Here is a 27,746-nt window from a genome sequence, read left to right on the forward strand (position 1 = left end):
TGAATAAATATGAAAGTATATACCAATTATTTTTAAAGATTGTAAATATATTATTGTCAATTGACTTATATATTGGTCCAACTTTATTTTGATCATATTGATTGCCCTTATTTGTCATGTTTGAAATGCTTCTTATTAATGACAAAAATGTTAAAAACTACCTAAAGAAAATCTTTATTGTTATTCAATATCTTTTTGTAATAAATCTGTCTTTTTCTCTTTTTGACTCCATCCCACAGCCCCTTTTTCTTTTTCTCTTCAAAAACAAAAAGGACCGTGGAGAAAACTGATGCATAATACTCGACATACTTCAGTGTTTCTGTCGACATCTGCAGATTGTAGTTCTTTTCAGTTTCTGGCAGCTTGGAGAAATCCACAAGGCACGGATGCTGCCGCTTATTATCATCCCTTATCTGTGAGAAAAGAGAACAGTCACAGACATCATATTTCAACTTCTCTTTGTTGCCTATAACTTTGGTCCACGGTCTACTCACTCTATTTGTACAGCATGTAGGAAAGTTTACTGAATATATTCAAATGAAATGCACACCCTTGTAAGTCAGTGTCATTGTGAACCAACAAGGAGAGGAGTGCTACTGGTGATAAGACAGTGAACATGAAGGAGAGTTATGAGGAGGAACAAGGGAGCATGTTTTCTTGGGGGAGAGAGAAGAGGTGTACCACCACTGGCATACCAAGTGAGAGGTGCGAAGCCTCTCTTGAGGCCGCACCGAATGCCAAATAATCCCTTTGGCAATGCTGCTCAGCGGAGGCGGCATGGCAATTGCGGATGTTTACCAAGAAAACATGCAGGGCTGCGTACAGATATGCAGCTGTGCGTGTGGGTCCAATGAACACCAGCCAGCTCTTTTGTGAATAGTACAAGAACTCTGTGAGTAATCTGTTCTCTGGCAGCTCTTCATTTTACAGAATTACATCTATGGAACAAACAACACATTAAAAAAATAAGTATTTTTAAACAAGAAGGGCTACATAACAAACTGCACTTTGCTTATTATCTCTGCTGTAATGTAGGACGTGGTAGTTAATGAATCTAAATGAATGACAACAACAGAGCACAGATTAAGCTGTACCACACAATCAAAATCACTGTACATATATCACTATATGCATTATGGTTTTATCTAACTATTTGACCAAATTGTGCCTCTCACCCCTGAACCTGAGCTTTAAAGCAAAGTTCACATGTTGTGTAGTCTTCCAAATCAGTGTTGATGCTAAATGTAGTCGATTTGAGCCATTGATTCTTCAGTGCATGCTATATTGATGGAGAAAGCGAAGTTCATCGCTGCACAAGAGTTAGCCCAGTGCTGTCAAATAACGTTACAGTAACATATTTCAGCTTGGAGTTCATAAACAACATAAACTGAGAACTCTTCATTTGCAAACTAGTTACTGTACATTTTCAACAGCTACAATTGCATCCTCGAATATGAGCATGAGAAGTTTTTCGGTCAACAAAGCACGCACTGAGGACTTGTTTTTTTTCTTCACTTGATTACATTTACAATAAACACTGATCAGAAAACCACAGAAACATTTGGAAGATTTATCCTTTGAGAAAGTAAAACTTCTTGGCAATAAAACGATCAAGCTGAATTACAGATTATGTTGAGGCTGGTAAGGATGAAGGTATATATAAGAGATGAAAGTAATAATAATATACGGAGGATTCTAATATACATTACTTTTGTATTATAGACATAAGAGCTGTGTTCTGTATTGTTGTTTGTGTTGTCATCCGTTTCTTTAAGGACAAAACAGGTCAGTTTGATGTTATCTTTTGCACAAAAAAACAAGAAAGCCATTGACTAATGGCGCATTTCCACTGCAGGGCCTCGCACGGCTTAGTACGGTATAGTTAGGCCTTGGTAGGTCAGGCTCACTTTATGCTGCGTTTCCATTACAGTTTAGGAACTGGGGTAATAACTATAGTAACGCAGTGTAGGCGGAGCCGTGACGTCATCTTCAATGCGAACCACAAAAACCAACATCAGCTGTTAGCACTCAGAGCTCACAGCTCCTCATATCTGTTCAGAAACTAGACAAAAGTTAAACAAGTACAAACCACAGACTGTCTGTGTCATGGTGAATACAGTCGCTGGCTTATTTATGTCTGTATAGGCCGTTGGTGTGAGTGTGGACAGTCGGAGCATATACAACGTTAGCTTAGCCGATCTCCATTCAGAAAACACGCATTTTAAAAGGTTTTTCGCCTGCCGTCTGTCTGCAGACTTGTCAAAGCATTAATTCATGGTTTTTACTAACCGGTATCAGTATGTTGTTACTTCGGCATCATTTTGAAACGTGTATTACAATTAAATCAAGGTCAAATATGTTCATTTTGTTGTCCCTTGCCAGCGATTCTCTCACTAGTTTAGCATATTCAGCCCGGTTGTTGGCTGTTCCACTACCCCTAGTGGAAACGCAACCAAAAACGGGCCGGGTTTGGCACGGCACGCTTAAACCGTGCTACGCGCTGCAGTGGAAATGCGCCATAAGACACTAAAGATGAACTATTTACATTTTTGATATAATGAACTGCAGGTATAATAAAATACATCAATACAAATAATTTGGGGTAATGATGCCAAATAGCCGTTTTGAAACCAACTTTGAAGAAATAATTGGACATTTTGGGAAATACACGTATTCACTGTCTTGTCAAGAGTACCAGAAGATGGTTAGTTTAGCATAAGAACCGCAGACAGGGGGAAACAGCTAGCCTGGCTCTCTCTCTCTCTCACGAAAAACCTCATCTCCAGAAAACGCCTCATTAATTAACACATTGATCTTGTTTGTTAAATCCGTACTAAAAAGTCTGCCGCCTGGTTGTATTTTTGAACTTTAAACCGAGCCAGGCTAGCTCTCTTCCCCTGCATCTAATCTTTATGGTAAGCTAAAATAAGCTAAGAGAGTGATATTGATCTTCTCATATAACTTCCAGCAAGAAAACAAACAAGCATTTTTCCCAAAAAGTCTAACTGCATCATCAAATCAACCCTTGGGTTTACATTTTCATTACAAATTATATCTGAGGATCAATTAAACTTTGTCTATAAGGGGAAAAGCTAAATGCAGACAATAAGGATTTCCTCTTGGTTTATTGCTTCACAGATTTGGCCAAAACACCTTGTTCTGCCCTTTGGTGAAACAACACTTAATAATGTATGACTCCTACTAAAACACAGACACAACGACTCCACTACCTACAAACAAACTTGAATGAGGAGTCTAAACAAATGTTATGAAAAGCGTCAACCATGGAAAATTAGAGTTTTCTTTCCACTTACCCTCTTTTCGTGTGAACAGCAAATTATAAAAGAGAAAGCAAGATGACGTACAGGCTTTTGATGATTCCATTCTTATACTAGTAAAAACAATTGCATTTAAAGCTGCTCTTTAACTCAAATGTGTTAAGAAAATGTGTAATTGTGATGTTTATTTCTCCAAAAACATGGCAAAATGTATGGGTTCTGCTTTTTATCTTCCGATCCAGAGTGATGAGTTTGTTGTGAGTGTTTTATAAGAAAAAATATATAATTGTTTATTTCTTACCTTGCCATACGACCAGCCCAGCTCTATTTTATTCATCCCCCAGAGTTCATGGATGTTTTCAGCGAGCTTATCTCGGACTTTATCTAAATGAACTGGCATAACAATCTGAGGGGGAAAAAAATATGAATTTAAACCACAAAATTAACGGCGATTATGACGTTTGTTCTCCCGTCTCATGTTAGTTTACCTGGCTAGTTTCAACAGGTGTTGGGATGAAGGAGGCCTGCGACATGGACTGCGTTGTGCCGAGCAGATCTCGGACTCCTTCAGCATCCCTCTTGTACTCTTTCACCGGCTCCACCTTCATCTTCTCTTTGGGCAGCAGAGCTTCGTAACATGGAGCGTAAGTCGACGGAGGCAGGAACTTAAAGTCACCATGTCGACCACCCAACAGGAAACGCACCCTGACAAGATAAATGTTCTTAGGTCTATTACTCTGTACACAAAAAATGGTAGGAGAAAGAGTAGTTAATTAATGGGAAAAAGGTGAGTGTTAATATAAGTTACATATCTAATCATAATTGAGGATCACACAGCTGTAAATGGAAGAATCAGACAGTGAAAAGTAATTCTACCGTGCAGCTACATGTAACAGTTTTACTCCTCTAAATCCACTTCAATCAGTTCCAGCCTCTGCTCTAACAAGGGACAAGTTTAGCTCTTAGACAGAGAAAAACGTCACAGGCCATCACTGTGAAGAGGCTCTCCTGAGGCCGCCAAAAATAGCTCCTGGAGTAGTAGTGGTGACGCAACCGAGCCTATTCTGACTGCAGCCCTCAATTATTGAAGAGTGAAGATGTGTGGTTGTTACTTTTTGGCACTTTTAAATCTGTGGAGATGCTCACCCCATTCAGCGTCTCGGTTTCAAGAACAAGCTGGGAGATGTCATAAGCCCTCACAAGAAGTTGTTATAAGGTGCTGAATGTAACTCTAATTAAAATGTCTCAAAAACTGCTGGGTGTATTGCCATGAAAGTTGACATTCATGTCCCCTTAGGATTACTTGTAATAAACTTGATTTTCTAATACTTCTTGTAGCACAATCATCAAACCAAAAGTCATGACATCTTTAAAAAAACAAACAATGGCCTGTTGCTTTAACCGTTTGAGCAATACAAATATGGTTTACACTCGTAGTCACATGCAATTAGTTTCCCATCCCACAGACAATCAGGTATGATATTACATTTTGAGGATTCATTTTCATCTGCCAATTACATTTTCAAATAGCCTACATGAGCAAATCAAATCAGACCAGTCTCTTGTTGTCTCTTGGTGTCAAGTGCTCCTCAAAGAGTGAAAGCTGTTAATGCAAAATGCTCTTTTTGCTCTACAAAGACAGAGTCAATCATCGTGGAGAAACTACTGGAGCTTGAAATTTCATTTTAAAGTGTTGTCAATCACACCATCTGTGGTCACCATGGCAACAGAGCAGAATATGAGGCCGGCCTTACCTGGGTCCAATCTCAAGCCCCTGACGATTAATGAATTTGGACCAGAAAAGGGGTGTGGATTAGATGGATTTCATGCAGGGTAGAGTTGGTGTGAGTGTAGTTGTGCAATATATATTTATATATTTATATTAATTTCTTTTGGCTTGTCTGTCTTATCTGACTGTGCTTCTCATTCTGTGTGTAGCTCATTCATCAGAGACATTTCAGGGAGTCGATTTGCCTCAGACAACACACAGGAGTAACAAACAAACACTCACTTGACCCCTGCAGAGAAGCTGACCACGGGGAAGAAGAGCCCGTCCGTGTTGAAATTCTCAAACATGCCCTGCACAGGCTGTCCGTTGATCCTGAAAGAGATGCTGGGAGCTCCTAGATCCAAACAGCAGCTGACCACATCCTCTGATGTCAGGATGTGCTGGTTCAAGGACGCAACCGCCCGCGGGATACGACCTGTTCAGGAGACACACACACCGTTTTTTGTGTGAACCCAGAGAGTGATGCTGGCACCTCTTTCTATCATAAACAGGGCTGAACACGCAAGATTGCCCAAACTGTTACACACCCTCTGGGCAAGGAGATCATCGCTGTGGGGAACTGTCTACCTGGCTGTAGCCCAGGGTTACCATTAATCTTTATTACATTAGCCTTTTTATTTAATGAGCTGAGCTCTATCTCACAAAGGCTCCACACTGTACTATACTCTTCTCAAATCAAAAGTGCATGTTCTGTTACTATAATTTTCATAAACTTAGCCTGCCAATCAGGACGAGCCTACCCATTTGGCAGCAGCTCAGTCTGAAGGGACTTGACTTGGGAACCTTGGGGAGTGTGTGTATTTTGGCCTATGTGTGTATTGTAAAGAATTGATAAAGTTCATAGTCTTGCATACATGCAGACCACACAGTATTTAAGACAGGTACATTCTTCCAAGCTCCACCCACAACACCCGTAAAGTCCTGTAGAAGGTGGAGCCTGTGCTGATTGAACTAAGGTTTCTTCGTTTCACACAAACACAGAATGTTCTCTCTCCCACTGACCTGACCAAAGATGGAGTCCATCAAAACCATACGAGTAAAGGTCATCTCCTACTCCATTGCCTCCCCAGCCCTCTCCTCCTCCAGGGTAGGGAGCGTAGCCTTTAGCGTTGGCCCAGCCCACCCTCAGGTGCGAGGGCTCGCTGGTCACGAAGTGGTCCACCTGGTCGATCATCAGCTCGTAATACCACTTCTTATACTGAGCCGAGCCCTCACTCACCCCCAGGAAGATGTTCGGTCTCATACTGGCAATGAAATGAAACATGATATCACTAGTTATCCCTCAGAGGCAGACAGATATCAGATATTCTCATATTAATTTGTAATATCTTTTTTTTCTTCTTCTGAAAACTAATGAAAAAGTCTGCCCTCAGGACAAGATAATTTAATTTTCTTCTAATGTATTTGGTTCAGGAAGTTCTGAGTCGATAGCTTTAAGCAAGTCAGAGCAAAGCAGACCACTTCACTAGTGTCAAGAAAAGGATCCAACGAGATTTGTAAGATTAAATCCAAGTTTAAAACAATCTAACCCTCACCACAGTGCTTCTTTTCATCGTACAAAGACAAAATATGTAAGGAATATATGGCATAATAGGAGACCTAAAGACCGAGTACATTCTCATCGTGCTTCATTGAGCAAACTAAACGTCATGTTTGAGCCTGCATGATCCTCAATCAAAGTATGCAGACCATGTTGTTAAGGGTACATGATCTATGCTTGACATGTAGTTTAGATGTGTTCCTTTAACACTCAATTACACAGTCCAGTGGAAGGCTTGTAATGTACACACACCAACAACAAGGAGGTTGGGGATTCTGGCTTGTGGATGCATTTATATTATACAGCGGTGGTTTGTTAGATTGAACTTAAATGTCCCGTTAATTATAACGTATATATACTGTATAGAAAGAGATTTATAAACTAAACCAAATTGCACCACATAAACCAGTTCTTGCAAATAAGATTGGTTGTACCTAAATATGTTCACGCAGTAACTACCTGGTATAACTGTAGAGTTGCTAACTGAACTAGGTGGAAAATAATTAAAGTTAGCTTGATAATAAACTACCCGTTATGACAAGTCTGACACTTGAATGATGTTATCTGGTAAGATTAAACAAATGAACCCATTGCACCCTCAATTACAAAATGTAACGGAAATATAAAAATTCAGCTTGAATACCATTATATTAGGAGAGGAAATATGTATAGAACAATATACTTACAATGTCGCTCAGTTCCCTTAAAATGTTATACTTTGAGGTTATATTAGGTGAGCTTGAGTTACTACATTGACTTCCTGTTTATATTGTTATTAGGAAGTCTTTACTAGTTACGATTTCCTTTAGTTTTATTGGTGCAATACAATTTATTAGATCACAAAAACCTCAGCATGATAAAAAGAGACTTGGTGAGACTTACCTCTGGACATCATTGACCAGCTGTGTTTGCAGCAGCAGATCTCTCTTGGGCAGCAGGTGATCGCAGATGAGGTTCTGATTGGTTCGCACAGCTACGCCGTTACACACACATAGCGAGCAGAGCACATCCAGAATCTAAAGCGGGAAAGTGGCAGCAACAAGGAGGGAAATAAGCTACAATGACAAAAGGAAAAGCAACAGTTCCCCAAAAAATATTTCACAATGATCTTATTTTGCTCTGGATATGAATCCATCCCTTCCCAGAAGTTACTTATTATCTCTGTCCCCTTCACTGTCAAGCTCTAGGGACAGACCATGCAACCGCTGTGTAATTACTCAGAGATGCTTATTGGGGGCAAAAACATGTCCAATAAAATCTCTTTGATGTTAGCTTAACAAAGGAGTAGGATTAAATGGGGCGGGAAGCTCAGCCAAGGGCGACAGGCCAGAGCACCTATGCTTTATCATTGGCCCTTTTTTCTCCCGCTTGCAGAGCTAAATGATAGACTGGGGCTAATTTATGACCCGGGCCAGCTGACTCCTTGCTCCTGATCTTGTTTTCCTGTTAAACTGATTCATTTGTAAAAGGGACAAACTGCAACTAAACCCCAGGAACCTTCTGTTAAATATGGAAGTTAGCCTGCTGCTAGAAGGTGAGCACGATGAATTAGTTGATGAAGACAAGAAATGGTGACGAAGAGGCCCTAAGGGAACTGTTATGGAAATGAATGTGCATCAAGCTTGCTGAGTCTAATGAGGAGAGAACTGGAGACGGCTAGATGCAAGATAAACAGGCACTTGATGGTTGATGTGAGCTTTCGCGCCTGAAGGTTTTTGACAGCAATCAAGTTACTTTTTGGCATAACTTGGAAGAAAAGCTAGACATATTTGAAGATACAATTAATCGTTTACTTGCATTGAGTTAAATTAGAAGATCGATATAACCCTCTTGGGTTAAAGTAAACATCTAGCCTAAACCAGCGATCGGTTAGCTTAGCTTCTTAGCTTTACAGAATGAGGAAACAGCAATCCTGGCGCGTTCAAAATGATGAAACAAAACCCCCCTTTAGCCCCCGACAGTTGTATCAACAGAAATTAGACATTCAAGAGGGGTTTTGTGCTGGACCATTTCTTGGTCAAGAGCTGTTGCCAGGCAACCAGCTTCGACTGTATGAAGATGTTTCGGCAAAGCTGTAGGTGCTGGTGGGGGGATGTTACCTTTGGACGGAGCCAGGATGGCTGTTTCCATCCATTTCAAGTCATTCCAAGCTTAATGGATGGGGCTTCAGTTTCATAATTACATGCATGTTATACATCTTGTAATTAGACCCAGCAAGACAGCAAACAAAACGTACATGTTTTTGCCAAAATATAAAATTATTCCATTAAGAACATGTTTTATTGTTGCATTAACTCAATATAATTAGCTATTGTGGTTTATTTTCACCAGACCTTCATTTTCCACTTTAATTAATTCTTCTTCTTGTACCTCAATTACGTTACAGAAATATTATACACACAAAAAAGGAGCCCAGATGTGTTGTTATGTTATATCTCTGCAGAAATAGTACCCAAAACGTGCTGTTTACCTTGTGGTTGCGTCCGTGCTTGTAGAGCAGTGATATGATGGACTTGATGTGTCCTCTCTGGATGATGTTGAGCGCCTCTGGGCTCTCAATTAGAATGCAGTGCAGAACTTCCAGGATGCCTGCACGTCCACAAATTCATCAATTAGCACCGGCGGAAAGACACAAATAAAGACACACAGAGGACACACGTCCAAGAGATATCCACTCTGCATCGATTAACAAGGAGAGCTGCTGGTGCATTCTTTATCATTAATTTAAAAGTAGAGGTACCTATATCATTTCAAGGCAAGCAGTGTCATCCTTCTCATCTTTTAAAACTCATGTCCCTGTCGAGGAGCGCTGCTTTGCCATTAAAGGAACTGGATAGCTCTGTGATGTCTCTCTGACAGAAAATGCTGTTTTACCGGAATAATAATGATCATACCTGAAGAAGACTCCAGTCTCTCCAGCTTGCTAACCAGCCAGTCCAAGTTGTTGGAGAACTGTGTGCAGTTGTTCCTGTTCCCTCTTATTAACGCAGCTGCAGGGTACAAGGAAAGATTGCATGGGTTTTAGGTAAAAAAAAATGGTGGTTTTATTGAAAGCCATTTGATGGATGCCCTTCAGTACAATAGCAAAAACAATGTCACCCAGAGGTGGACCCCTTAAATGAACGCCTAGAGCCAAGGAAGGTTCTGCTTTGACACCCTTATTGATATTCATTCAAGAAGCTTAAGATAGAGGGAGGGAATGATACAAGGAGAGAAAAGACATACAAGCAGACAAGCACACCCACATTTCATCCAACGCAGACAGACAGGGAAGAAAGGAGGGAGGCATCCCAAATCCACTTAGCGCTGCGCCAGGGCAGGTGTGTGAAGGAGGGAAGGGGGGAAGAAAGAGACGTGGCTTGAAAACTAAAATAAGCCAGGAGGTGACATCAAAGTAAATAAGAGTGTGAAGGACACGTCTGTATGGCAGAGGGGCTTCAGCATGTTAGGATGGAAGATCAACTTTACATAAAGAACATCATAATTCTCTTTTAACAAATGTCACCCATATCTTGACAGGAAGGAAATAATGCCTGCTTGCAAAGGCTTCTTTATGTAACAACTGGTGATGGAATTGTTTCAGCCAAACATTATATTGGTCAGACTCAGCAGGAATTTCAGACAGAGACGGATATTTTTCCCTGCCAGATCATTTTAGTAAGATACGTCTATATCTGACAGGGCATATGCTGGCAGTGCAAGAGGTTAAATTGATGATTTTGCAAAGGCAGGGCTGATGACGTGCTATGGGAACAGAAAGAGCACATCAAGAGCAAGTAAATACAACAGAGCAGCGTACCGATAAACAACAACAACAAAAACACCTTTTTGTGTTAATGTGTGAATTTCTTCTCCCCGGAAATGTGAGTATGTGTGGTGACTGATGGAACTAAGTATTTATGGTGTGTCTGCTGCATATCAGTGTACATTTTAAGCTTAAAGAGGCTATATTATGCTCATTTTCAGCTTCATATTTGTCTTTTTATGCCTCAACTGTGACATGTCTCCATGCTTTAATGTTCAAAAAGCTCTTTATTTTTCTCATACTGCCTGTGCTGCAGCACCTCTTTTCACCCTCTGACGAAAACCAGAGCCTAGTGTGCTTTGATTGATTAGCGTATCATGTACAATGTCTTGGAGCGCTAGCCAATAGCAGCGCAAGAGAGAAACCTTTAGCTTTTGTAGACCTTTTACATGCACAAAAACCTATATAACAAACTACAGAAAAGGGAAAACTCCAAAGAGCCTAACAGGGCCTCTTTAAATCTGAAACCTCCAAATGTAATCCTCTGCTGTGAGGTGCCTGCTTACGGCTGGTTAAATACCAGGTCAGCACACTTCTTTATCACCCCTGCAGCCACTTTATCTTCAAACAACGACTCTCGTCTCTGTGATTGATTACAGCAGGGGATCGGTTTTAAGTGCGAGTGTTTGTGTAGGTACATGTGTGGCTGTGTGTGCTCGACCGTTTTCTTACCCAGCAGCTCATACAGCAGGTTGAGAATGTCTTTCCATGCTGCTCCGGCCTCTGACCCCGCACACTCTCCGAAGTGGGCGGCACTGTTGTATACATTTAGTCGATCGATGCAGTTGGACACCAGAGTCAGCATGCCCTGAAGGAATGCACAGTGATCCATCACATGAGCATAACCACGCGAATATAACATGAATTTCAAATACATGCATGTAACTGCACTGACAACAGCAATAAAATGCATATCTTCTTAATAGAAAGCTTTCATTAGTGTGGCAACTTAATTTGGTGAGCTCTTATTCTGCAGCGTTCAATTAGTCCACCCTTCTGAACGCAGCCCTGTGGCTCTCCCTTGTCCCATTTTGTGGCTGTGTCATGGTGATTTATACTACCGAGAAATATCTATAGTGATCAGATATGCTAAATGGGCGCCGTAAAAAGACAAAATGGAAATTGCGGATGATTTATAATGCCAGGGAAATACCATGAGTCAGCCGGGAAAAAATGTACCTCCTTAATGTAAAATATTAGGGGTGGGACAGAGATGGGCTGTTTTGGTTTATTATCATAGAAAGACAGAAGAAACAGAGAACATATGACAGATGAATTGCTAAAATATGCATTATTTGCAAATATTGGAACCACATAAAGTGTATATATATTTTTTAAGTTGGGTAATTTATATCTATGCATGTTAGCTCATTGATATTATGACATGTTGCAGCCTATACGTGTTTAGGGGTGAATGGATAGTTGACATTATAGGCCCCCTCAGTAAGGCTGACATGTCATAATTGATGAGAGCAATTTAGTTCCCAGAGGTTTAGCAGAAAGCTTCAGTGCTCTTGTGCCAGCCTCGGGAAAACTTATAACACCAAAACTGCTGACACCCTCAAATGCAATGCCTTTAGCTCCGAGATGGCATTGAAACACACCACAAAGAATCCATTGCTTTAGCCTTTTCACATACTCAATCTCCTGCAAGTTTGCCACTGCTCTCAGCTCACTCATATGTGCAGTCACTTAGTACATTTGCCTCCATCACAAGTCAAACTCTTTCCCCCCCAGAGGGCTTTCATTTGTTATGCTGCTCTGCAGAATCGCTCCCTGTGTTATTAATTGATATTTCATGGCCTGTTGGTTTGCTGTGCTTTCCTTTACGATGAAACTCACTTCCTGTTTGAATAGGTTCTGCCGGTTCTTGAGCGAGCGTAGCTTGATCTGCCTCTCTTCGTGCTCCAGCTCGACGTCGGGGAGCTGGAAGTAGGTGATGAGGTCATTGAGGGTTTGGAGGACCTCCTCTACAGGTAGTGCGACCAGTATCCTATTCTTAACACCCAGACAATCCAGGTCTCTGGGAAAGAGAAAGAGAGGGAACAGTAACACATCACAAATGACCCCGCATTCAATTATGACCACAGCATGTATAGTTAACAAAACACTCCCATTCATCACAAATAAAATAACATCCCGGTGATTACGCTCTAATTGGAAGGCTGAGCAGACTCCCGGAGAGGCTGTGATGACTAACACAATGTTTAGCCCACAGGTTCATCCATGCTGAAATGCTGATTTCCGCTGGCCTGCTAAAAATAGCTCCTGTCGTTCGTGTGGGAGGGGGGTGCAGAGATGTATGTGTCACAGGCGCCCTGCGGGGGAGGCTGACAGACTCTCACATGTTCCCGCCATTGAGTGCCCAGCGAGCCCGGCCCAGGGGACAGCGAGGACTATTGATAACAAATAAGGGCACTGGAAGCATCCACTGACGTGCTCCACAGCTTCTTTTCTCACAGCTGGCAGTGCGTAGCCGTGACGCTGCTGCAAAGTGTGCCTTTTGGAAACGTGTGTCTGCACCAGTGAGTGAGCTGTCTGGGGCTTTGGTACCCCACTCAGTCAAAACGCACAGGCCCCAAGCTTAACTCCCCACTGGGTGCGTTCACAATCTGGAAGGACGTTACATCACTTTTGTGTGGACTGTGTGAGAGTCTGCGGGGCTTTGAGATGGCTGGATTTGAGGATTCATCTGTAAACTGATTGTTTTATCATCTCTATTAATTATGCTCTAGCATGAGTGGGGCGCTAATGCAACGTGTAAAAACGAAAGGACATTTTGCAGATTACCCTAATAAAGTGGCTCAAGACAAATGTGGAATGTAATTTGGTTTAATTGGGCAATTTGTGCGATCATGTGCGCATTAGTGAGGAACAGCGGTGCAACGTTTGGCACACCTGATGAATCGCTTGAAGAGTAAAGTGGTGTTGCGGATGATCCGTGCGGCACGAGACTCCTCGTGTTGACAGCGCTGCAAGGTCAGCCCGTCATCCATGTGACCTTCAGAATGTAGGCACGCCTTGAGAGGAGGAGAAAGAGTGTGAGACAGGGAAGAGGGGAGGGAGGATAGGAGGTTGGGGGGGGGCAAAAAAGGAAGAGGAAGCCTTTTAATGGAGAGAAAGTGTCCAGCCTGCACTGAGCCACAATGTCTGGATCACAGGTGCTGACACTACAGGCTATCTGGCTCTATTTAAATAGTGGACAACATTATCGCACAGCTCTATCTCTACTGCCACAATAGCCAAGGGAAAAGGCGAACTAGTAGACAATAATCTAACCCATAACCCTCAGAATAATGATACGCTGCAAGGAATGTTATTTATGTATTTATTCTGTTTGTTTTTTGTTATATGCTGTGCAATTAAAGACAGAGCAGTGTGTGCTTGTGTTTGTCTCCACTCACTCGTCTCTTGAGGGGACCCAGACGGGCGGATTTTACATCAGGTGCCTGGTAGGAGAGCCAGAGTCCCGTGGCCACGTGCATGATGAAGCAGAGCGAGTCCCCATATTTAATCTCCGCCACTCCCATCCCGTCGATGTCTCGCTTGGGACTCTGCTCCAGCTTCTCCTGCACAGGGGAGGAGAAAATGAAAACGTCAAAGCTGTCAGTGTGGATCTAATACGTGTGCTGGCACAATACAAAACATGTGTGCACATTCTGACACACTGCATGAATGTTAGTCATCACCGACCAACCAAATGTCAACTGCATCTGCTGTTTTGTCTTTAAAAGTGGAGTTATTTTTGCTAGGTTCAGATATAACTGCAACCCATTATCGACATGAGGTCTTCAATGATAAATGACTGCACTTATATTCTGCTTTAAATACATATTGGAAGGGTCACTAAATGGCTCAAAATCACTGGCCATATCTGGACTCCCATTACACAGAGTCAGGCTAAATGGACGCTTCGTTAAGTCCAGCTAAATTAACCTCAATGTTGTAGATTCTCACCGGTCCAATAATTCTTGTAATCTTCATCGTCCTTGGAAAAATTGTGATTTTCCATTCCAAGGGGGAGTGGGCGGTTCATTTGTAAAGGTTTAGAGGTGAGCCTCTGTGATTCCTTTTTCAGTGGTGTTTAATGAGGAATTGTGTGGTTGATCCCATGTGACACAGGTCACCTTGAAGAATAGCGGGGAATCGAGTGAATACATGATGAGTGCCCTTGAATCTGCGTCCTAACCTTAGAGGCTCTGAAACAGTAGGCGGTGGCGATGGTGTCGGACCTCTCCCGGTCCTGCAGCACCAACCCCCGATCGTCCGTCAGGGCCAGGTAGTGACCGGTGGTCAGGTGCCGCAGTCTGAAGGGCTGGCCCCAGCGGATGTGGCTCCCGCTCCAGCTGCCAAGGTCACAACCACACGTTTAAATGCAAAAATACAAGGAGAAAAAAGGGGTGTATTTCCTAAGCCCTGGAAGACTAATATTTGCTAATGAGATGATCCAAACATTGCTGACAGCTGTTAATTATCTAGCCTGCCGTGAGGTAAAATATTTAGCAAATAACTGAAAACATTTCTGTAATTATGCACTTTGTTTCTGTTCAGGGAGTGCAAACAAACCAGGGTAAATGTGACAGATATCACATTTGACACAGAATTTGAAAAGGAAAAGGCTGCATCCCTGGGAGGCTGTAAAATAGCCCGGATCCAAGACTTGACAGAGAAAAGGGAGAGAAAGAAAGGAAGAGAAAGAAAGAGATAAGAGGCCACAGTGCAGCATTAAATCATAGGTGGGGAGAGGGAGAAAGGGACAAAGTGGTGTAGAAGGAAAAAAGGAGAAAGAGGAAATACAAAGGAACAGGTGGGATGGAGGGAAAAAAATAGATACAGAGAAAGAGGAAGCAAGGAAATAGATAACAGATCATGCGAGGAACACTACCCACCTGATTCGGAGCGGCTCCAGCCTCCACAAGGATCTGGCCTTGGCTCCGGCTTTACCCGTCTCATAGTTGACTATCCTGGGGATGCCAGACAAGCATGAGTGGGTTGTCTGTCTGTGGATGCTATAAAATGTCTAGCCACCAATTAAACTGTCAAGGTCATTCATACTGGCTTAGCAGCACCTTGTTGTTACCCTCATTCGTCACGCTGATATTCACTGGGAGGATGTGTTATGTACACATACACACTGGCTGTATTTACTCTGCCCACCGCAGCATCACATCCTTCAAACAGAGACGTGTGCGCCCTGATAACTCACAGCTACACTGTCTATCAGAGATACGGGTGACTGGGCCCAAAGATAAAATAAATCGCTCATCACCCCCCCGCTGACAGCTTGGAGTGTGTTTGATCTACCCCAGAAATGTGTAAGACCTCAAAACAGCTTGCTCCCTTTGCTGAATTTCAAGGACAACAGTAGGAGACAAGCCAAAGTGGGAAAATTATGTCAAATCCCGCCTCCGCGTTTACCTCGCTCTGTTCTAAAAATAGACACCATGTGTGTGTGTGTTTGTGCCCGTGAAAACACACACACTTCTCCTGGCACCTGGCTGAGTGTGAATGAACCTTGACGCTGTTTTGACCCACTTTGAGCCCAACGTGCCATTTTTTATCTATGTTGGCACCAAGCCGCTATACTGTAGATAAAAATAACTCAGCAGCCATTTTGGCTCCCCAGAGAGCCTTAGTGTCACGCTGGTCAGAGGCGTTTTTATCAAGCGAGGTGGCAGCTGAGAGGCTATGGGTAACTCGCCGGTCATTTCACTTCTCTTGTGCCACATAACTGCTTTGCCATCACTTAATGGTGACCCCTAATGATGCGGTGTAATTCAGTCGGGTCAACGCTTTCCCACCTCTGCTGCTCTTCACTCTGGTCTGATCCTGGGATGGCCACCACCTCGTCATGTCCATGGAACAACCGCATCACATGACCACCCAGTAGGTAGCCTAATGCAGGAGAAAGGAAAGATAACTAGAAAATGCATTTCCAGCTGAAAATGCGTGCAAATGCTGTAAACTGTGAACATTTGTGGCTGAATTTAGCTGAAAATGCAGAAAAAGCTGAATATTTTATTAGTTGAATGGTCTCTGTAGCTGCTTTTAGCTACAGAAACCGAGTAAGTGTGTTGCTGAACTTAGCGGAGAAATGTAGAAAAGTTAAATGATTTGAATAAAAATTGCTACAGCTCAAAAGCATTGCAATGACTTTGTTGAAAACTTGAAAGTGAAATGTTAAACTGGAAGAGTAGGAAAATGAGTGAAGAAGCTTAATATTTAAAACAAAAGGTTTAAAAAAGGTATAAACAACAACATGTATAGCCTCAATGTCCTGAAATAGCTGAATAATGTAATAGTTGAATGGTTTCTGTAGCTGAAAATAGGCTTAAATATATATGAGTTAAATATTAAATGTAAGTAGTAGTGAATTAATGTGTATTAAGAAGAGAAAATAAAGTAAAAAGGCTTTGAAAAGCATCAGAATATTTTAACTGCAAACTTTTGAACTAAAACCAAACGTCACCAATAATGTATAAAATATGTTGAACGTGTTGAAGTCAGTATGAAGTCTCCATCAGACAGAAAATAATAGGCTGAGACAGTCTTTAAACTCCAGCCTGTTTGTTTGTGTTTGAGGTGACGACGTTATGAAACACCTGTGTGTGTAAGCCCAGAGATCAAAGGTTACCATGGTGACGACGTTATCAAACACCTGTTTACGTGAGCCCAGAGATCAAAGGTTTCCATGGAGATGTGCTGTGAAAGGAGAGCCTTTCCATTGTTCTGAAGGAGAAATAAACCTCTTACATTTCTAACTATAGTTTAAAAACGGTAGCTGCTTTCGGTAAAATGTCAACGTGTGTGTGTGTGTGTGTGTGTGTGTGTGTGTGTGTGTGTGTGTGTGTGTGTGTGTGTGTGTGTGTGTGTGTGTGTGTGTGTGTGTCTATACAAGGGTGTATTTGCGGACATTTTTGTTCCTGATTTTGCCTGCACTTTGATTGCTTGTCATCTCATAGATGCAATCCAGAAATACCTTGCATCTCAAGCACAACAGCAGATTACAAAGCGCAATTTTGCATTTTAGCGTACTTTTCAATAAAGAAATCCAAGCAGATGCGGTTATGGAAAACATTGGTCATTCTAACATAAAATGGAGTTCTTCAACAACAAGGAATATGGTCACAGCCAAATCTCTACATTATCTATTTTCCGAATATATCTAACGAGATGCTTCTTAGCACCCCATCTTTAGATATATAATTGACATTAATCTGACAGCCTACACCTGCTTTACTGTAAGTGTATATTTGTTTCCTTCCATATGTTAAATGTATATCATCATAAATCACAACAGAATCATAGAGAAAGTAGTGACAACTTATGAAAGCTGGGGTTCAGTGTGAAGTCTCTACCTTCTTCTATGTTGCTGCCGGAGCAGATGGGATGGACGTTCCAGAGGGTTTGCATGAAGGAAGCATCCACCTGGATGTTGCCGTTGGAGATGGATAAGTGCTGCAGGAAAGAAGAGTCAATTAGAAGAAGCATTTACATATTTTGCATACATCAACGCTGTTGAAGGGACATGTGTCAAACTGTCAAAGACAGTCTGTTGGGAAAGATGGAAGGAAGTTATCATTTTTACTTGCCTGGTTTTACTTCTCTGTTCTACATAATCAATTATTTTGTACAATAATACCAACAACAACAAAAAAGTTTGTAAATGTAAGGGAGATTGACACTGGGTTTGACATTAAATGTAATGTTGATATTGACACAGGGTTCAGCTAAAGTTTGAAACTCTCTGTAATCATTGATCCAGATAAAAACTCCAGTTTATCATTGAGCGTTGAGGGAAGCATAAAACATGACATACAGATGCCTTGAGTGTTTGGGGATTCACACCATCTGGGATGCTGTGTGTGTGTGTGTGTGTGTGTGTGTGTGTGTGTGTGTGTGTGTGTGTGTGTGTGTGTGTGTGTGTGTGTGTGTGTGTTTGTGTGACTATACAAGGGTGTATTTTCCCAGTTTTTGTGTGTCCAAAATCTACTTTGATGGCAGCTGTGTCCTGATGATCCTCTCTCTCCAGAGCCCCTCGCAGCCTTGAGGTTCTGTCCCCACATACCACTGTGTGGGTGACAAATAGATATTGGTGACAGTAAGACTATAGTGGTCATCTGGCCGTGCCCTTGTCGCCATGGGGGGGTAAACACAGCCTGGCTGCTGTCACCAACTTCATGGGTCTCAGGGGACATTTTTCCAAGGGTCGCACAGGGCTTTGATCGAAGCATAGAGGGCAGGGAGGAAGCACTCTCTGACTGTTGGTAAGTATTCCCTTCAATTCTCTCAACAATCCTTCATCCGATTGACTTCAGACCTGTCAGGTGTACTACTGAGGATCAAGGAAGTGCAGTGAAGGGTGCAAGCTTTTTAAATCTACAGAACATATATTTTAGTAGGGTGAAATGTAGTTGAGAGAAACAGCATGCTGGGTACATCTCTTTCTTCATCGCTGGCTACGGTACAAGAACAGATGAGGAAAGAGAGGCCGGAGACATGACATTTTAGCTAACTCAAACATTTCAAACATAAGCAATGCAACGCTGGAATGAACTGTATTGTTCCTGCAAACATCCTGGCGCCCAAGAGTTAGCAAACAATGCGTAAACGCTATGCTATGGGACGCGGTTATGTCCTAGCAGGATTATTGTTCAGGACTTTAAGGGAGCGCAGTGTAGATTTTTGGCTGAGCAGTACATAAGAAAACGCAAACAATGTGCCTGTTCCAAAGGCACGTTTTAACCGGGCGCTACATTAGTATCAGAAAGAAGAAGGTTACTGCTGAAAAGGTCAGTTCAGCTGTGCAAGAGGAACATAATCTGTATTGATAGCAAGGGGGTGAGGGGATGTGACGAGGATAAAAACAAAAGACAAGAAAGAGTGAGTCCTTTGAAATGGCACTGGCAGCATTCTGAAGAAATGGTAAATCCAACCAACGAGACATTTCCAGTTCCAATAAAATGTAATTGTGAGCAGCCGTGCAGTCATCCAGGATGTAAAAGTTGTTGCTTTTAACGTTAAAAGCCTCCTGCAGGAGAGAGGTCACGACGAAAGTGCAGCAAGTGGTAACAGGATTAGGATAATCTGAAATGTTGTCACATCAGGGGAAGAAGACGTGATGCCTTCCAACTAAGACATCTATATTATGCACACACACACACACACACACACATACACACACAATACACAGACTAGCTCTAGGATCAAACAGCAAACGATTCACTTACAAGGTAACGCTCCGAGGACACGCTGACGAGAATAAGGTCATCCCCAATCCGCACTTTCTCCCCTTCTGATCTCTGTTTGGAGGCAGGGTGGATGGTCCACCAACAGGCTTCACCTACAATGACACACACACACACACACACGCTGTCTCCATATTGTAATATAAACAACCTGATATAGTGAACATCTTTGAGAGCACCACATTGCCATTGCCCCAATGTCATCTGTAATTACTAATAATGCCATGAGCCGAGGGTAGGCAGAAATGAGAGCTTGAACAAATGTAGATGCACCATGGCAACAATCTTTTTAAGTCATATTGAGGTGACTGCTGATCCTATGCACTGTATGGAATAAATAATGATGCAAATGTGCAGCAGAGATGTAATCAGCACTGACAAAAGTTGTATGTTTACAGTACTCCACAGGGAATATTTACTGAGAAAAGAAGCTTATAAACAAATAAGGTGCGGAGGGGGGGGGGTTGCAGACAGCCGAGAGACATAAAGTGAAAGAAGCAAAGCAGTGAGACAGAGAACAGAGACAGGGACAGAAAGGAGCCAGTGGGATAGATAAAAGCAAAATGTACAGAGCTTTTCTTTTACCTGTTGAATCCTCCTGCAGACCGACGTCAAAGGACAGCTTATCTGTCTGAGACCTTGATGTCTTCAAACAGGCCAGGTACTGTGTTCAACAAAGCACACAGGACAGAGCTGTCACACACACACACACACACACATACAGTACAATCACACACACCTCTGCAGAAGACCTTGCTCACATGTTTATGTGCCTGCCATATACTTAAAGGGGAAATTCTCCACCTTTCATGTGGACGTGTAATCCGAGTTGATGGTATATAAATCGTAGGTAAAAATAAAAAAAAATAGTTTCCGTTTTTTTTCTACATGTATTATAAACTAACTATCTTTTCAACTGTGAAAATGGGAAATATGAGTGTAGAGGATATTGGGGACAAAGATCCTGGGCACAATGCATCCTGGTACATGTAGTTCCTGCTCTGATAGCAGGAGAAGTCAGCTTTGTCTGTCAGTATTCTGACATCAGTTGTGTGCAAACTCTTACCATAGAGCTGAAGGAATGCCGAAGGAGGATGGCGTGTCCGTACAGAAGAGTCTTGTGTCCGCCGCTTTGCGCTGCCTAAAGATATGATTCAAACGCACAAAATACACACAAATACGTAGTTACATGTCAGCTCCAGCCCCTGACAGAACAGCCCCAGTGGTCTCCCTCCAACTGCTTCCATCTACACCCGACCTCTGGCACTGAATGTTGACCTCAGTGAGGACCTTCTCGCCAGCCACGATGACCTCAAGCTTGAGGGGAGCACATATCTCATGGGGAGGGTTATGCCACCCCATCTCGTCAATGAAGACATGCAGATCTGACTTGTGCCGGGAGATGGTGTTTCTGGGTCTTGTATCCATGAGGGAACAGGATACAGGGTCATCTTTCCACCACTCTGACGACAGGAATGTGGGAAGGATGCACAACTACTGTCAATGTCCGATGCAAGGTGAAAAACATTAGCAGGGAATGGCTCCGACGCTTGTGGGGTTGGGTTGGGATGCAGAAGGGGAAAATGGTGTCTCTACAGTTAGAGATGCAAAGGGGGTAAAAAAGGGTATTTGATGTTTTTCTTTGGCAAGCGTCTCCCGTGTTACTCACCTTCCTTATGAGCCTCTAGAAAGCATTAAGGTAAGAAAGAGTTTCATTATTCAGAAATAATGTGCCTTATTTCAGTCTTTGGTACAGATTATTTAAGTCCCCAGAGGCATACTATGTCAAAAAGTCCTTTTTTATTTTTTTAGAGGGATCAAGGAAAGCAGGTTGACTCCCATTCCTTGGCAGTTCACAGAGTAATGCCATTGGCACAAGATCCAGAAATAATTTGAGAATCATTGTCAAACAGTCAAGTTTGAGTCAAATCTAAATTAAATCAAAAGTACAACCACTGCAGGACACTAATGATATGTAGTCAAGACTTAAAATCTACCAAAGGTAAGTAGATTTGTTTCTAAAGGAATTCTTATAATGAACTGAGAGATACATGAATCATAGCAGTGTATTGTGAAAACACCATGTGCAGCCTCTCTCTCCTCTCTTTTTCATTCCCTCTTGTTTTTTCCCCTCTAGCCCCCTCGATTGGCTACTGGCACAATGGCCATGCTGTGATTTGATGCAGTTGTGTCGTGCAGACTGCAGCACTGGCTTTCAGGCTTTCTTCTGTGCTTCTGGCTACTGCTGTATGCTGGCTGAGGTACTGAGCTTAATGCGGCGAGGCACATCCAGCTGCAATCTCCACAACCAATAAACCCAAGCCCTCCACTCACTTCCTTATCCCACGGCTGGGGACTGCGTTACACAGATAGAGAGCACACTGAGGAAAATAGCGGCTAATTTCAGTAAGAAAGAGAACCTTCTGCATGTGGGGACACATTCCAGAAAAAATGTGATACACCTTGAGCAACTGAAATGAGTAAAACCGTATTACACTCAGCTCGCTGAACCAGAAAGGGAAAAGATGGTTGGATCTAAGAGGTGCAAGAAAAAACAAAACAAGTGTTGTATCTCCTGTCCAGCTTTTGACCACAAGTGACATCTTCATGACTTGTATTTAAAGGCATGGCATTTAGCAGGAGGCAGCCTCCTGGTGTGTGAGCCCTGCAGCACATTATGTGTGTGGCTGCAGTGTTGTGTTTTTACTCAATGAAGAAGGGGCAAGTGCAGCTACAAGCTAACACAAAGCTAGAAGACAAAGAGAGGGCAGTGAGGGCAGGGGAAGAGAAACATCAGCACGCCTGGTGTCGCCAGGGCAGCTATGTCTCCTTGACTGACTGATCTCATCATTTGCCCTTTTGACCAGCGACACGCAAATCAAACAGGTCAGTGCTTTTTGGACGAGCAACGACAAGCTTCACACAAAGTGATCAGCGGTGGATACTGAGCTAAAAGGGGGTTGGCATTTGCACCGATTGTAAGTGTGTTGTCTTGGCAGGTCCTCTTCAGTCGCCTCTGTGTCTCAGTCAGCGCCTTCCGGAATAAACAGCCTGAACTACCGATTTGCTCCAGCCACTGTCCATTGATAAGCCCATCTGTTCAAAGACATATTGATTTCAGAGCCTCAGCCGAGACGTATTCAACCTCCATTTCCCCTTTAATGGCGCTTCCTCCAGTGACATTTCAGCGCAGGCAAAAGTGATGAATAGGAAGACAATATCGAAAACAGATACATGTGAGTAGAGAGAAAACAGTGAAGTAACACAATATAAATGGTCATTTTAAACCATCTTAAAGTCCAAAGGGTCCTACAAAAAGGAACAAATGGTGTGAAAGGTTTAGAAAAAGATTTCAGAGATGAGTAAATCTTTCAACTACCCTAGAAAGTAGGAAACACAACAGCATTAAAGTCCAACTGAAATCACATTTAGTTGTGCGTTTTTGCAGTCAAAAATAATTGTATTTTTTAAAGTTATAGTTGTATAGCTCTTAAAGTTCTGGTCAGACGTTGTTAGCAGAAGGGTAAGAACCACACCAGCAAGTGGACCAAAGCGACATTTTGAGGTGTTTAATGTGCTGCAGCTGAGCAGCTTATTAGGTATCTAGCCTGCAAACTGACATTAGCAGTGTAATTTGCGCCAGTGAATTTTCTTTTTCTTGCTGGCCTTACTCAACAAGCTAAAGTGCAGGTCATGTGTTCAGAAAGATAAGAAGGACACCTCAGAAAAAAGCTTTTGTGGGTTGCTGATCAAAGTCTGGGGCTCTTGAATATCAGACTGCTGTCTGGTTGCTAGTCAGTGTGAGTATCTGATGAATGGACATTTTTCAATTTGGATTTTGATTTCTTGGAACAGAGGATTTAAAACAGACAAGCAGTTGCATTTCAGTTGGACTTAAAGTGCTATGTGAAGGTCTTAAAATGATTCTGATGCATGAGGGATGAGGCTGGACTCTCATTTAAGTATGTCCTTTTGAGCTTTAATTTAGCATTTAATACTTTGAGCACCCTTTCCCCCCTAATTCCCTTCTAGCTAGCCCTTAAACCCCGCACAGAGGCAGTGGAACCAATGGTCTTGCATTTCTGTCATTCTGTAGCCCACTTTGGTCGCAGTAGCCCGCTTTGGTCGCAGCCCTTAACATTTATCTCAGGAGTTGAGTCAATGAGTATGAGCCTCAACAACTGAGGATTTACGGAGATTCTCACCATCATTAGCCATGTAGCATTAAAGGGTGAAATGGCCAAAGCTGACTTGAGTCAGTAGAGAGCTTTTTTGACTAAATCCTTCATGATCATTTCCTCTCAAGTGGCAGAAATCTCTGTCTCAGCTGTTTCCATCCACTCATGGCATCTCATATCATACAGCAAAAATGAGTGGGTACAAAAATGATACTGTGACAAATGAGAGCTTATCCTGTGAGGCTGGGTTTGAATAAAACAAATGATACTGCAATGAGCATCCATCTAAATTCCCCTGAGGGTAAGACTAACGTTAACCGGACGCTAATCCAGCATCCAGCCGCTGCAGTTCTCCAGCAGTGGGAAGTGCTGTGTGATGGCTGTGGGGAACATTATTGGGAAGTCTATACGAACCTCTATTTGTCTCTGTCAACTCTGCTCACCCAGGATACACAAAAAATCCATACCATCATCAGTTACTTCCATGCAGGGCTCTAGTGTTAGCATAAACCCTGATTTCTAAAGATTCCTGATGAAAGACTGATGTTCTTTGATGATGTGTTATGGAAGACAGATGAAAAAAGACTAAACTACAGCATCATGCATTAGGGGTGAAAGGTTAATGGTATGAGTAGTGAACATACCCATCGGTCCGGGCCGCGTGTCTATCATGAGGAAGATGGAGATTATACACAGAAATTAGAAGATAAAGATGGGAGAGACACACATTTGTAACAGCAATGAGGAAGAGAAGCCAACACACCTGCAAGAAGATGACTATAACAACATCAGATGCAGGGATTCAGTGATAAATAATGAGTGATGATAACAGAATCAGCCACAACTAAATGAAAAACTGTAAATCTTCTATCAGTTGTTCATTTTGCTTTAATAATTTACAAAAGAAAACATTTTAAAAAGCTGGTTTTCTTCAAGCCTTAGTGTTAATTAAATGGGTTAAAAGTGCATGCAGCACATGAGGAAAAAGCTCTAGTAATTCCAGTACATCCACTTCATCCTCATTAATATTCATTGGGGCCTGAACCTCTGGGCAGCCAGGATCCCAAGGCCACTGTAATGGGCCTATTTTGCCCATTCATCTCTTTAAAGTGACTGAACAAGTTAAGAGTGTTCAACTTAGCTTACTGCAGTCATTACAATAAACTGTTTTACAACCTCGTCTTATGAACGTATAAACAGAGTGGGACATACAGCACATGTCTGGGTGTGTGTGTGTTTGTGTGTCAGCATGTGTGTGTTCTCCATCACTCACCCCTTCACTGTTCTGTCCGCTCTTAGCCAGCATCTCCTGTAGCGCCCGTACAGACAGAGACTGTTCCAGCACAAAGGTGCAGATGCACAGGTCTGGAGGAACATACTGCAACAACAGACAAGAGGTTACAAATTAAGACATTTTCAAGCTCATTTAACTTACTTTGTAAACTCACTTGGGCTCTTATTAAAAAGTTAGTTTATAGCAATGGTGTCAAGCAGCATGAACCAGCTTATACAACCTATACAAATGCAACTGTGATCTCAGTCTAATTCTTAACGAGCCACCAGTAGTACCTTTTAGAAGACGTACAGTAATAGAGTTTATTCCTGACGTCCGCTAGCGAAAACACACATATTTTCTCTAAACAGCAACCAGAAGGGCTTATTTGCCTAAGTAGTTTAAATCATAATGGACTTTGTATTGCACCATCTTCACCCGCCCTCCATTGAGATTCTAAAAAGGCATTTTGTTTCAAGGAGTGTGCAGTTTATCCATTTCTGGATGCTGAAATCATAGACACTGTTATATCACGCTAACCTCTGAGACTTCTAATATGCAACATTGCCCACTACAGCTTTAAATCAACATGCATTGATAGGGTACAAATATTAGCCAACAGTTATCATTTAAACATCCAGGAGATAGAGAACATTAGCATTCCTTTGGATTCATGTTTCTACCCACCTCACCAATGGAAGCTAGATATCTTTATGTGTTTGGTATCTACTAATCCCTAAGAAAAACATTTTATCCATCTAATTGACGAATAGACCAAGTATGTGATCTTGCTCTGCATAGAATACAGGGCATTGTAAGCACAGTATGTGTTGAAGTGCGCCTAAAGTGTCAAATGAAAAGTTAAGACTACTCTTTTGAAAGCAGCTGCCTCTGAAAACACCCTAATTTATCAGGCCAACATGCTCCATAACTGAGGCAGCATTAGAGGATCAGATACAGATACAGATTGAGTATGTAAAGAACTTTTTGCTTCATAAACAAAACATCCACTTACAGTATAGCCAGACAAATAAAAAGTGCTCCCTGAATCCGCAGGGATATTCTGATTAGATGTCCACTCGTAAAATGTGTGCTGACAGCTGCATTTCTACCGCACTTGAACAGAGTTTGTCTTAATCAAGTGGGCGATATTCATTAAAAGTTACTTTAAAAATAGATTAAGTGCTCTCAGGTCAGTCTGCTCAAAGATAAGCCAGGTCTCGTAGGATGTTAAAATGGTGTCCCAAACCAGGACAGGAGAGGAGAGGGGGATTCACTGACAGAATGAGGGAAGCAGGGATGAAGATAGTATGCAGAACGGCTACAAGATAAATTGTATAAACCTAAACAACCCTGTCCTCCTTACGGAGTACTTCAACTCTTCAAAAACTGGTTCAGGTACAACCAACCTCATTTGCAAACTTCACACAACTTAGTTTCAGGGTGAAGCCACAATAGATGTACAGTCAATACAAAGCTAGATGTCCAGCAGTATGCACTGAGCCAATCAGCCATATCTGATCATTAAAATCTAAGTCAAGTTGAAGAGTAGATGCCCCAGGCGAGACTGTGAAAACGCTTCTGGGAGAACAAACAGAAATGACTTGATTTATACTTTATAGCAACACATGCCAGTGTGTTGGATTTCAACAATAGTAATTCCAGTCTCATTGGCATACTACAAATTATGCACACTCCGCAATCGCTATTGAGACATGAACTAAGATCGTTTTTTGGGCGAAGACTATTAATTTATTTTCAACCTAATTGTTTGATTTAGCTCCTGTTGTGGATTCATTCAAAGGAAAAAGCTAAATTCCACAGTTGTTTAGTGCTAAAAAAATATTTTGGAGTCATGTTTCTGGCCAACTGACAATGCAAATCCAATATTCAGTCCTTTTAGCTTTTTTTTGGTCTCCACTAAATACATTTAGCACACCCTCCCCCAACAATCAATATGCAATATAGGCTAACATATTTTCAGCATGCTGTTTGGGCATTTGGTGATGCCTCTACACAGACTAGCCCCTCCTCTAGACGTGTTACTATATACATCATAATGAGGACCCTAGAAAGCAATCCACCCCCTACCCTCGTCTCTCTGGGTGACTGACAGCTGACCTTTGCTCTCCCCAGACACAAGTCTGTAACAATTTGTATGGAGTTAGATGAGGGTCCAAAAGAGCTGCAGAGGATGATGAGTGTCCAGCCCTGTCAAGATGGCCTCTTAGTCGGAGCAGGGAGACAGCTTTACAGCATGCCGGCCATGCCCAGACGTTTGCTTTATGACCACTAGTGTGATCAGAGAAAGAGCGTAGCTAGATGGTGGGCAGGGATGGATGTCATCTTTATGTCTTTCTTCAGAGAGAGGGTGAAAAAGGTCCAAAGCTGATTGGCCTTAGGCGGTGACCTCGAACTTCGCCATTCCTTTACAGCTTATTTGGAGGAGCTGCTGAAACTGTTAGTTTAAGCGGCTCCTCCAAAGATAGGAGTCAAAACTGATATTTTTCAGTTTCAGTACAACTACTATTGGTCAGTTGACGTACGTGAGTGGATCTGTTTTGATTCACATTTTGTACACACACAACAAAAACACACTGCCATTATGGTATGTGGGAGTCAACCCTCCAGTGGT

General features: G+C 42.2%; 1 protein-coding gene across 1 annotated transcript in view; it reads right to left on the reverse strand.

The window, feature by feature from the left end:
• The window catches only part of LOC117477020 (ryanodine receptor 3-like), a 111,977-nt gene that overhangs the window by 61,105 nt on the left and 23,126 nt on the right, over positions 1–27,746 (reverse strand). The window contains exons 3-23 of the mRNA XM_034123726.1: positions 25,112–25,216; positions 24,483–24,503; positions 20,727–20,801; positions 20,246–20,324; positions 19,643–19,755; positions 17,771–17,870; positions 16,214–16,307; positions 15,302–15,376; positions 14,602–14,758; positions 13,817–13,981; positions 13,311–13,432; positions 12,255–12,435; positions 11,085–11,220; positions 9,502–9,597; positions 9,078–9,196; positions 7,490–7,623; positions 6,070–6,311; positions 5,290–5,482; positions 3,767–3,983; positions 3,580–3,684; positions 310–413 (exon numbers count right to left, since the gene is read on the reverse strand). Of these exons, the coding sequence (XP_033979617.1) occupies positions 310–413; positions 3,580–3,684; positions 3,767–3,983; positions 5,290–5,482; positions 6,070–6,311; positions 7,490–7,623; positions 9,078–9,196; positions 9,502–9,597; positions 11,085–11,220; positions 12,255–12,435; positions 13,311–13,432; positions 13,817–13,981; positions 14,602–14,758; positions 15,302–15,376; positions 16,214–16,307; positions 17,771–17,870; positions 19,643–19,755; positions 20,246–20,324; positions 20,727–20,801; positions 24,483–24,503; positions 25,112–25,216 (2,633 nt within the window). The remainder of the gene's footprint in view (positions 1–309; positions 414–3,579; positions 3,685–3,766; positions 3,984–5,289; positions 5,483–6,069; positions 6,312–7,489; positions 7,624–9,077; positions 9,197–9,501; positions 9,598–11,084; positions 11,221–12,254; positions 12,436–13,310; positions 13,433–13,816; positions 13,982–14,601; positions 14,759–15,301; positions 15,377–16,213; positions 16,308–17,770; positions 17,871–19,642; positions 19,756–20,245; positions 20,325–20,726; positions 20,802–24,482; positions 24,504–25,111; positions 25,217–27,746) is intronic.

The sequence above is a fragment of the Trematomus bernacchii genome, unplaced genomic scaffold (assembly GCF_902827165.1).
Source record: "Trematomus bernacchii unplaced genomic scaffold, fTreBer1.1, whole genome shotgun sequence".
Taxonomy (NCBI): domain Eukaryota; kingdom Metazoa; phylum Chordata; class Actinopteri; order Perciformes; family Nototheniidae; genus Trematomus; species Trematomus bernacchii.